General features: G+C 40.9%; 1 protein-coding gene across 1 annotated transcript in view; it reads left to right on the forward strand.

Annotated features, from left to right (window-relative positions):
• The first annotated feature begins 944 nt into the window (after positions 1–944).
• LOC127027259 (solute carrier organic anion transporter family member 4C1-like) overlaps positions 945–12,275 on the forward strand; it is a 36,045-nt gene continuing 24,714 nt past the window's right edge. Inside the window, exons 1-2 of the mRNA XM_050912859.1 lie at positions 945–1,164; positions 7,012–7,275. Of these exons, the coding sequence (XP_050768816.1) occupies positions 945–1,164; positions 7,012–7,275 (484 nt within the window). The remainder of the gene's footprint in view (positions 1,165–7,011; positions 7,276–12,275) is intronic.

A 12,275-nucleotide genomic window follows, 5' to 3' on the forward strand; every position in this document is an offset into this window, starting at 1 on the left:
TGTAAATGTCCAGTGGTTTTTTTGTTAGAGATGGGTTTCCACACCCAAGTGGGTCATATGCCAACTCACTTGCCTAAAGTGGGAAAGTACCGTATCTGGAAAAACATCCCTTTCACTTTTTCCAACACTTACATTGAATTTTTTGGTTTCTGGGTAGAAACATTCATGAGGACTTTTTTCAGGTGCTTGATTTTTTATTTTTTTCAGAGCAAATGTTTCTAGATAAAACCGATGTGCCATTTTTGCTGCCGCTGCTGGGCATGTGCCACTCACATCCGCTGACCTCCACTGCGTTACGTCCCCACGCCTGCTGCCCGTGGTTCTGCCTCGTGGGCGGTGGGCGCCACGGCACGCTTCTACCAGTCGCTAACTGCCAGTTTAAAGCAGAACTTGACGTGGACGCATGAACTTGAAACAAAACACAACCCAGCCCTCACCGCACCCCGGGCTGATCCGCCCAACGTTAATGTTAATCGCTGCTCCTAACGTTACGTGGCTCCCGGTGCGGGGGATCTTCCTTCAGGGAGGGCGCGGCGCCGATGTGGACTGCCCCGGCCGGCAGAGTGACCCGAGCCGGGGCCCGGCGGGGCTGGAAGCCGTTTCACCGAGCGGCCGAGGGGCAGGTGCGGGGGGCTGGCGGCGAGGCACCGGCAGCGGCCGCTGCAGCCCCCTCCCCGGCGCGGGCTCAGAGGCGACGCCACCAACGCCGGGGTCTCGCCGGCCGGCGGGAACCACGGGACGCGGCCCCCTGTGCCCCGGGAGGGGCGGGGCGCGGCGGGGCGGGGCCGAGCCGGGCCGGGCCGGGGCGGGCTGCTCTCCTCGGCGGGAGGGGGAAGGCGCCGCAAGCTGCTCCCGTGGGGGCCGGCCCGCCCTCGTGGTATTTAGAGGAGCGTTGCGGCCGGGTGTCGCTTGCAGCCGGTGCTGGGCAGCGGCCTCTTAGCGCTATGCAGGGTGGCGGTATCGAGAACCCGGTGTTTGAGCCACCCAGCCCCGACCTCGGCCGCCAGCGCCAGGCGAGCCCCGCCGGGGCAGATGCCGACGTCCCCGCGGCGGAGGCTGAGGAGGGGCCCTGCGGGTGGGGCCGCTGCGCCCCTAAGGCCTTGCAGCTCTGCAACAACCCTGAGGGCTACCTGGCTGTCTACAGCCTCCTGGCTATCTTCCAAGGTAACCCGTCCCTGCCACCTTGTCCAGAGCCGCTGCCCTCCTCCCCACCTTCCCTGTGGGGCCTGGCCCCTGCAGGCCTTGTGCTGCCTTGGGCACATCTTGCTCCTTATTCTGGAGCCGTGGGGGAAGCCAAGTGGGAGCCTGGGCTGGGGGAGGCAGGGAAAGAGTGGTGGTGATTTGGGTGGTGGGTAAGGGGAAGCAGGATTCTTCTAGCTGCTTGAGTCTGGTGCTGTTGCTGAAAAGTGACAGTGGTGACTTTGCTAGGGGGAGAAAGTACCCTAGTGCCCTGGATAGGGAAGTTGCTCATACAGTATTACTCTCTGTACTTCACTCTGTTCCTCCTTTTCTTCTTTTCCCACCTACCTTTTTGACCACTGCTGAGTCTGTGGTCCCATCAGCTGTGTGCTTTGTGCTCTTGTCTATACTGCATCCCCATTGCTCACAGGGAAATAGTGCTCCATATGCACCTCCCAGGTTGAGACATATGAGTTGGGGAATAAAACACACAATATAAACTAAGAGACAAAACTGTAGTGCCCTAGCATGTATTTTGTTACCTGCCTGCCAATTAAAAAGGTACCTTGGCATGGTTGAGTGGGACTTTGGGTAATTAAGATGGCTTTAAAAAAATCTGGTTTTGTTCTGTGGATCCCAGTGCAGCCATCTTTCTAACACTTAAATAACAGCTTACTTTAAGCTTGGGGGGAACCTGAAGTTTAGCTTGCTCTTAATTTCAGTTGTTCAGCTTCACATATTCTTGTCCATATTTTTGGTTTTCTGTAAAAAGATTTGTTAGGACCTTGGCAAGCCTTAGGCTTAGAAAGTAGTAGTAATGGCTGAGGGGGAGGGGAAGCATTAGTGTACCAAATGTACAAACTTGAGGTTTGTAAAGCGCGTTTGTCTGTCAAATGGAGCTATTGGATTAATGTTCAGAACCCTTCAATTTTATTGGACTAACTAGAAAATAAAACTGCGTTTCCTGAAAAATTAGGAGGCTTTAAAGCTCATCCTTGTTGCTGATAAAGAATGAGACCGTGGTAGAGGGTTGGGGGGAGATGTAGAAGAAGAGATTCAGTGCTAGAAGAGCAGGCAGCCTGTTCTGAAGACATGCGGGATATGGATGGCTGCATTCCTGCCTGGAACCATACTGAGGTAACTGGGATGGTCTGAGGAGAACTGAGCAGGAGGTTCTGCTTAAAACCTGGCAGGATCTGACTGCTACTTGTGTTGCTTGGAAAATCCTTAGAACAGTGTCTCTCAGTACTTATTTCCGTGAACTCTTTCTGATTTCAACCTTTTTAGAATGTGATCTTTTCTTAGCATATATATCTTGTGTTAGAAAAGAAGTATCATCTAGAGAGTTTTGGGCAGAGCCTGTTTTTCCTTGCTTGTATTTGAAAGGCCGTACTACAGCTGGTAGGACCACGAGGTGATTACTGTTGCAGTTGTCCTGCTGTTAGCTCAAACTTATTTTCTCTAACATAGTAAAGAAGAAAGGGAGGGGTGGAAGAACTTCTAACATGGCAGATTACAATGGCAGCTGAGTAGCAGAAGACTTTTAGATCATGCATGTGTATTTTTGTAGCTTAAGATACAAAAATAGGATAGGCAACCAAAAATGCCCTGAATGTGGCACTGAAAAGTTTCAGATTATATTACACTAGACAAAGTGTCTTGACTATTTCCAGCACTTCTAAATTTGCTATGGCAATATTTCTTAAAATGCAGTTTGCTGTGCTGATCTGATCATCTGCTCAGCTGAATAATGAATTCAGTATCATTTAAATTTTGCCTCTTATTAGTAGTGTGGATAGGTTCCCAGTCATAAAAAGGTCTTGTATTATAAGAATCTCTGTCCCCTTAGGATGCTATGGATGTTGGTTACACCACTTATGCAGGTCTTAGTCCTGTTATCTTACTGTAGATGTATGCTAGACCTCAGAGAGGTACCTTTCTAATCTAGTTCAGATTTAGAGCCTTAATGTAAGGAAACTTCTGGTGCTTGTTTTGAAAGCTGATGTAGGCATGGCTGTTACAGACCTTGTGGCATTCTTAATGGTGTGTTATCTGGATTTTCTGAACAAGTACCTTCCCGTTGGCTAGATCATGGAAAGGAACTCGAGCACTGAAGTCTCAAGTTGCAACTCTTTTTGAGAAGCAGAAAAAACAAGAATCATTTTCAGACAAGAAATTCAGTGCTGCATGTGAAACTTTGTGAAAACATTCAGGTCTTGCGGCTTCAGACTTTGGATAAAAGCACACAAAACACAACTGGGGTTTTGAAGTTATGTGAGCTACTACTGTACTCTAGCTTTGGGTCTAATTATTTAATTTACCCTCCAAATTACAGAAACCATCACTGAGGAAGATAAAATATATCTATAAAAGTTGCTAATGCTAATGTACCTCTAGGAAAGTTTATTTCCTGATGCACTGAAGAATAATGAAGTAATCCTTAACACACTTTTGATGTATATAAGTTGTTTTACTAGACTTCTTACACAAGGAGTGAACATAGTAGGTAGTTATCTGCAGTGATCTGGTACATGTGTGTAGATTTTTGTGTGTGTGTGTCTAACTGAAGGCATGTATTTATTACGTTATTTTCTAGCTGCCCTAGTTGGCACATGATATGCTGTATTTCAGCTTCTCAGAATATTCCAGGTGAAACTTAACTCTTCATTTTTGGCTGTTTCTGTTTCAAGTACATGTGAAACCTCTATTTCCAGAATAGAAAACACTTCCTTGTGTAGAACATGGTTATATGACTAATACCTGCTTTCTGTATGGCACTTAGAATTGCATAAATGTATGATTGCATCTTGTAATACAATAACCGGATGTGCTGCAGTTCATAGCTGTAGTAGCAAACAAGGTAGAAGTTATCTCACTATTTTCAGTACAAGAAGGACTGTTTATTTCTCATGTCAGTGACAATTTTATTAAACAAAACAACAGAACTACTGTTTGAGACTGGTCCAGTCTAATCTGTCTCAAAACTTTGGATAGCACTAATATTTTATACCCTGGTGAGATTTGTTACTGGGAGGATTTTAATGATTTTTGGTTTTTTCCTTTTTAATTGGGTGTCTGCAAACCACTGCTTTAAAGCCACCATACTTGTAACAACTGTAGAGCACTTTTTTGTTAAATGGATGAAGAAAAAATACTCTTAAAGCAATTGAAGTTGGTTTATGATTAATCTGGATTTTGTGGGACAGTACACACTACCTAAACTTCTAACAAATGTGGCAGGACAATAAGGTTTTGGATGAGAATAGTTGAAAAATAATTTCTGTACTACTATTTAAGTGTTGAGGTGTCCTTGTAGGATTTGTTTTTCAGATCAAGTTGGTATCAGCCATGTTTCATCTTTCCTGAAGAGACTTCAGTGATTAATCGCTAGGTGATGGCATTGGAGAAGTTATGCTGCCATTCATCACATCTACATTTTTACAGATGAAATCTAATTCTCCAATAAAATTAACTGCAAGGTTTTATGTCTTTTAGGATGTAAATTAAAGGTGGCAACTTAAACTACAGGTAAAAGACAATGTCTTCTAGTTTTGTAATCAACTTGCTACGTAGCACACCTACTTCATGTGAATGTTTTAAGGCCTTAGTAAATGTTTAAAGTGCTGGCAAGTGGGAAAAACTTGTTTGTTCATTCCTTCATGCTAGTATTGTTCTTTGGTCAATGCTCCTTACAAAGAAAAGAAAGCTGCCAAATGTATAAATAATGGCAGTGGAAGAACACCTGAATACATCTGTTAATCCCATATGAATTTAAGTGTGGTGGTCAGACTTGACAGGTGGAATTGTCACCCTTGATCAAGAGGCCATAGTAGGGTACTAGAAAACTAAGATTGTGCCAAGAGCTGTCTCCTTATAGAAAGCTGAAGTGTTATGGTGGGGATTGCACTGATAAGGAAACAGCTGGTTGATCACAGATTTGGAGTAATTTTTTTAATACATAGAGCATGCTAGACAGATCTGTTGAAGTTCAGCCTGCGTTCAGCACTTCTGAATGGTGTAGTACTTGTTGAAAACTAACTTAAATCCATTGCTGTCCCCAGTCATCTGTCCTGTTCTGTTCTTGGAGTGACAGTAGAGAATTGTGTTTGAATTCTAGAAAGAGGAAGGATAACTGTAGGGCCTGTGTCATGAGAGATCCTCATCAGTCATCTGTGAGGTTACAGAACTCTTAATCTTATTTGCAACTGTGACTGCAAGACTTCGTAACTTTTTTCCAGGGTGTCATGGTTTAACCCCAGTCAGCAACTAAGCACCACGCAGCCGCTCCCCCCTCCCAGTGGGGTGAGGAGGATGAAAGGGGAAAAAAAAGTAAAACTCGTGGGTTGAGATAAGAACAGGTTAATAACTAAAGTAAAATATAATACTAACAATAATAATAATGAAATATTATAATAATAGTAATGAAAAGGAATATAACAAAAACAGGAAGGGGGGGGGGAAAACCAGTGATGCACAATGCAATTGCTCACCACCCGCTGACCAATGCCCAGTTAGTTCGCGAGCTGCCATCCGAGCCTCCCGGCCAACTCCCCCCTGTTTATATACTGGGCATGACATTCCATGGTATGGAATACCCCTTTGCCTAGTTCAGGTCAGCTGCCCCAGCTATGCTCCCTCCCAGCTTCTTGCACACCTGCTTGCTGGCAGAGCATGGGAAACTGAAAAGTCCTTGGCTTAAGATAGGTGCTGCTTAGCAACAACTAAAACATCAGAGTGTTATCCACATCATTCTCACACTGAATCCAAAACACAGCACTGTACCAGCTACTAAGAAGAGAGTTAACTCTGTCCCAGCTGAAACCAAGACACAGGTTATATATTTTATTATGGGCACAGTTTAATTAGACTGCCATGAAGTTATCTGACCCTGTTATGAAGTACAGTTATTCATCTCACTTGTAACAGAATCCTGTTTTGGGACTGTTAAAAGTAAACTCCTGTAAGTTTAACTACTTGGTGTTTCACGTATAAACAGAATGTGAGGCAGGATGGGAGATTCAAGTTAGGATCTACAAACAACACTTTTGTAAAAATGGACAGCGTGTATAAGCATGCACCGGCAACTGCAGCTTTCTTGCTTCTACTTTTGGATCAGTTTTTTGAAGTTCGCCTGTGCCTAAGTAGGGCAGCTCATGCAAGGCCTTCAGGTTGTCTGATACTTCTGCTTCAGGGAACTTCAAGACTCAGAGGGCAAACTTTTTTCTCAGTTAAATCACCTCGGTTGCTCTGAAACAGTTGCAAAGTATTTTTAAATAGCTTTACACTTTTTTTGTGTTATAGGGGAAGGATGTCTGTTCAAAAGCCTTCTTGTATCTTCCCTTTGTGATGGCAGGGAGGAGGTGATGTTTGTTTGACAAACGTTATTTGAAAGCTACGTCCTGAACTTGCTTCAGTTGTAGCTTGTATTGTAATGCAAGTCATAACCTTGACTAATTTCCTTTTAATTTGTACAGTATCTTATGACACGGTAATGCATTCTGTTTGAAATCTGTCTGTGCTTCAAACTGAATCTGGAACCTTAATACATGAACAGAGTTTGAGGCATGGTATTTTGCTGGCTTAATACTTGAGTGTTGAATCTTTAATGCCCACAGGAGAGAACAAGATAGAATAGGTCCTGTGCAGTTTGGCTGGCTTAAGTTGGCACTGTATCAATCCGCTATATGCCTGGGTTTTAAAGCTAATAAATACCTTAAAATGTAGCTTTGTAAATATATTCATTTTAACCCTTCCATCACACAATGGTAAGTTTACCCTTGCAACTCTATTGAATTAAAATATGTTTGACTAATTATCTCCTTTTTTTTGTAGGTATTGTGGTGAATGGCCTGATTAACATAAGTATTTCAACAATTGAGAAGCGTTATGAGTTGAACAGTTCCCTCACTGGCTTAATCTCTGCAAGCTATGACATTGCTTTCTGTATATTGTCACTGTTTGTATCTTTCTTTGGAGAAAGAGGGCACAAACCACGATGGCTTGCTTTCTCAGCATTTATGCTAGGATTGGGCTCGCTTGTATTTTCCTTACCACACTTCAGTAGTGGTAAATACCACTATGGAGCTAAACTTGAAGGTAAGCTTTTCCTTATGTTTTGAAAATTATTTAAAAAAAAAAAATCTCTGTAGCGACTTGGTGCAACTCTTAATTTGGTACAACACAGTTAATCTCTTATCAAAGTCCTAAAAATAGGGTATTATCTCTAGCACTGAAAATAAAATGATTCTGTGAAATCTGTAAGTTCAAGAGCTGTCTCTATGCGCAGTGAACTTTCTTTTTCAGAAGAGGTGTGAGTGTCAATATCAGTTCTTGCTCATAAGCAACATTTGAAAAAAGTGCTTTTTTGACTTGCATTGATGAATGCAATTAAAATTCACTTTGAGTAAAAAATGATCTGGCATTTTTTTGTGAATATCAATGCAAGTTAGGTCAGTGATGTAGAATAAATGTTAAAGGAAAGCTGTTAGACTTACCATCTTCTTGCTGAAAGGTCACACACTTCCATGAGCTGTCCAGACATCAACCATTAGTTAAATAACTTTGGTAAGCTATTGTTTCGCATCTAATAAATGAAGACCTGAGGCAGAAGTTAATGGAAGTTTTAACTGAACAAGGCCAAAAGAAAAAACTCTTCAGTGTTTGGGGGCTATGAGCAGATGATTACTTGTTACCCCTTAGTAGAAGGGAACAGCTTACTTGCTCCTGGTTCTATGACAGTCCCATTTCTCTACAATTTCAGTTTCAGTATTACCCTCCCTACTTCACTAGTGGCTAGGTAGGGAAGCTGAATTTAATACAAAAAAAGTTCCAACCTGATTGTAGGTTTTTTATTGAAACAAGATACTGACAGGGTGGGAGTGTGAAGGGAGATGGCCAACTATTGCAACCGATCTCTCCCCCTCCTACCAATTTTGGTTGAAATCTCAAAGAATCTGTTGCTGTTTCATCAAATATCTGCCACTTTATCTGCCATTAAAGATGCTGTAGGTGTTGATACCTTGTTAGGGATCACATTGTACATGGACTTTTGAAATCTAAAAGCTGTAGAGAAAATTTTAAATGGAACATGTGCTTTCTTCTCCATGGCACTGTAAGCTGACTGAATTCATGCTGCTTTGACTGCTGTAATGCAGTTACCTATGCTGCGACTGTGGTGAGCAGATTTAAGGACTTAAGCTGACTTAAACAAAACACTATAAAAGATGAATGACTACAGAGTGCAGGGAATGTCAGCACCATGACAGACTTGATGTAAATCTGCAGGTGCTATGCAATGGCATTGTTTAACAGTTAAATAAACCACAGTACATGATTTTATAGGGTGTCTGTTTTAGCTAGTTCTGATGTTGATGAAACATCTTAACTATACATTTAGTTGCAGGATTTAATAGCACCACACCCCAAAAAACCTTCCTTGTTGCTTATTTGTTTGGATGAGTAGTTTATAGAGATTTTAATGTATTGGGATTAAACTCTTTTATTTGATGCCTTGTATTAAAATCAACCACCTAATTTATTTTTTAACAGTTCCTAGTTGGTTACTTGATTATTTATGTTCATCTGTTATATGTAAGTACAGTGAGTTTTACCTGCAGGACAACTTTGAAGTATAGTTCAGAGCAATATTTAATATGGCTGCCAGGTTAATTAATAGATCTAGTCTGGAATACAAAATATATCTAGCCTCCAGTATAAGGCTTACAGAACTCCTGGAATTTACTGTTTTACCTTGAGATATTAATTTACTTTTATTCTGAGTGTATAAGTATCCTACTCTACAAAACTATTCAATTGGAAATATTTATCATAACACTCTTTAGAAATAGTTTAATCCATTTCATATTGAAAGAGTAGCTAACCAATGGTCTACCTATTTACAAAAATTTTTAGCCACAGCAAACATGTCTCGTCTAATCTTCAGAAAGGCTTCAGACTCAAATTTGTAACCTAGCTGTAACCAGCTATTTGTTCTGATAACTTTTTTAGGTTACATAGGATCGTCAGTGTCTCAGCTGGCTCTGATATTTGTAGTCAGGAGCTCCATCTAGTGGTGTGTCTGTAATGAAACCATTCTGTATTTGATTAGCCATAGGCAGTACAGAGGACTGTAAAAACTGCAGATGCTATAAGCAATGTGCTTTTAAACTTCTGTCTCAGATCTTACTGAAACATGTTTAAATTTGTAGAAGATGTCTGTCGCAGCAAATGTGAAATGTAGTTCTTCACTTGACACAAGGAAGATAACTTTATTGTGAAGACAGTCAAGCATTGGACCAGATTACCCAGAAAGACTGTGCAGTCTGTATCTCTGGGGGTTTTCAAGACCCTGCTGAGTAAAGTCCTGAGCAACTTGGTCTGCATTCGGTTTTGATGCTGTTTTGGATTAGGAGGTTGGACTACATGACTGCCTGATGCTTCTACCGACCTGAATTATTCCATGAATCTGTTCAGTAACAGGATGTGAATGATGTCTTTGGAAAAAAGAAATATCTTTGTTAATAACAAGTCTTAGCTATTTGAGTTGAAATGTGTGTGGTGTGATTTGAGAAGAGAGAATTACTTGAATACCTTTCTTCAGTTCTCTGTTCTACTGGAAACTCAGGTGGTGGATAAGTCATTTTAGGATCTGAGAGTTAGCAGATCTTCTCGGAAGGACATTAATTGATCTTCCTTCCCAGAACATGCCAAGGACAGTTAAGGAGTGAAGAAGACTGTGGCGTTTGGGTACTAATGGTGGCAGAATGTGTGATGCCAGCCTCTAATTTGACTGTTTTGTCTTGCACCATCAGTGTGTCTGTGGTTTTTCTGTTGATTTTGCTCTCTGAAGAAACTGTCTGATTAGTGAGATAATGGATAGTGCTGCTGTTCTCTACATTGCTTTGTCTGCTTATCTATACCACTTAGATGTTCTGTAATACTGTAACTAAGAACTTAGTCTTCATTCAGCATGTTCGTTGAAGCTTTGAGTGACTTTGCCATTCAAGACTTAAAGGGAAGACAGATTTTCAAGCTTAAAAAGGAATAGAAACCAAGCTGTTCTTTATTTCTCACTCCTTACAACTCTCTTTAAACTATTCCCCGCTCCCCAAAAGACAAAAAAACCCCACACCTACTGGCTGCAGTTTAAGATGTGAGTAAAACTAGTCTTGACCTGTCTTACTTCTGATTAATGTAATTGCTAAAGCATCTCACAGTCAGTTCTGCCTTCTTGGCTAGTATGTTGCATTAGATATTTGGGAATATTTTGGCTTTTACATAACTTGGATTCAGGTAGATGTGTTAGGTTAAAGTATGCAAGAAGGTTTATAATGACTAACTCTGTTGGATGGTGTTGCCTTTAATACAGTTCTGCTCTTTAAAATGTGAGTCTAATCCACTGACTTTTAGAAGTGAAAACAAGTTTAATGAGAAAAGGTAGTTAAAAATGGTCAGCCACCCATCTTAAACTTCTCCCAGAGCTTGGCTTATCTCAGATCAGACTTTCTTGATCATGTAAAAGCCAGTGCCTTCTCTCTCCATTCTTATGCCAGCAAGAAACAGGTTTGTGGATCTAATCCAGGTTAGATTTAACCTGTGTCACTTTACCAATCTGCTTAAACCTTGGACTGGTACAAGAAGGGGATGACATGAATGGCTGAGGTAGAGAGAGTAAACTGTTGTTTGATGGCAGTTTTGACATGGTGGTTTAAACTAATCTCATAGTTTTGTGGTAAATCGTCTTTGCTTTTAAAATGCTTCTTGGAAACATAAAATATGGTCCATGACTCCACTCTTGACTTTAAAAAAAAAAAAAGTCTGATAGCTGATGCAAATAAAAGGATTATAATTGTATTAAAGTGTATATTGATGGTTCTCTTAATTTTGTAGTTAGGCCTGATTATGTGGTTCTGAAAACAAACTAGTGTGATAAGCTTCTCTCACCTCAATGTCAGGATAAATTTCCTAGGGCATGTAAATTGAAGAGCTAGAAAACTGAAGGAGAGACGCTATAATCAATTAGTTACACAATGGCACAGGCTTTTAGATTGACGTGAACTGAGGTATTGGGGGTGGGGATGCGGATTGATTATGAACCACAGTCTGTCAGAGCTTGATTGTCATTACCATATGTAATCTGCTTATTTCATGAACCTATTTCTAGATCTCAAATTAGGCTACACTTCTGTCATTTAACATTGCTCATGGCATTTTCTTGCTCTGCATTACTTATTTTCTGATGTGTATATTTTAACAAGATACTATTATTTGTGTACTACGATAAAATAACTAGCTAAATGCTGTTTTAGACTTGCCTAATAGGTAGTAGAGGCTAACTTATAACTGCAGGTATATTCTATATATGTGCTGTACATGAATATGTGTACATTAACAAGATATTGTAGGACATGTTGTCCTTCTATAGTCAGTTTTAGGTGCTGTGCATGTAAATAGTACAAAGTTAACCTGATTTAAGACTTAATTTCCTGCAGAAAAGAGGAATATTGCTAAAGAAAGCAGACTGACAATAAATGGAAAATATATTCTAAAAACTTTAAGAGTAGTGATTCATAATAAAATGTTCCCTATGTGGTTTCAGTATAGCATTAAAATGGGGATTGTTCCTAAGTGGAAAGGAAGGAAAACTTTAATGACTCCTCCTCTTGAAGTGAGGTTTTCCCATCACTCTACATTGGCCAGTTTCTGTGCAACAGCACTGAATCACCTGTTGTGTGTTACATGATTCCACCACCACTATGGTGCCCTTCCTTCTGGAGGAAGGCATGATAAAGCTCATGGATGCATTTATAACATCTGTGTAAACAGTTCTCTTTAAATCTGCTGTGTGGCAAGCACTTCCTTGTGTTTTATGTCCTGTGAGCCCAAAGCGTGGACAAGCTTGCCCTTTGTTTGCTTAAGTAAAAAGTGTTCTCAGATGTAAAAGGACCTGAGAAAAACAATGTAATAATTTTGTAGCAAAGTATTGAGAATTAATCAGTCTACTCTTCTGATCTGAAGGGTGATTTCATATATTTGCTCATATGGCTTGTTTCCACCAAACTGATGGGTTTATCCTCTTCCTTGGGTTGTATGCTCTT

Source organism: Gymnogyps californianus, chromosome Z (genome assembly GCF_018139145.2).
Source record: "Gymnogyps californianus isolate 813 chromosome Z, ASM1813914v2, whole genome shotgun sequence".
In the NCBI taxonomy this organism is placed as follows: domain Eukaryota; kingdom Metazoa; phylum Chordata; class Aves; order Accipitriformes; family Cathartidae; genus Gymnogyps; species Gymnogyps californianus.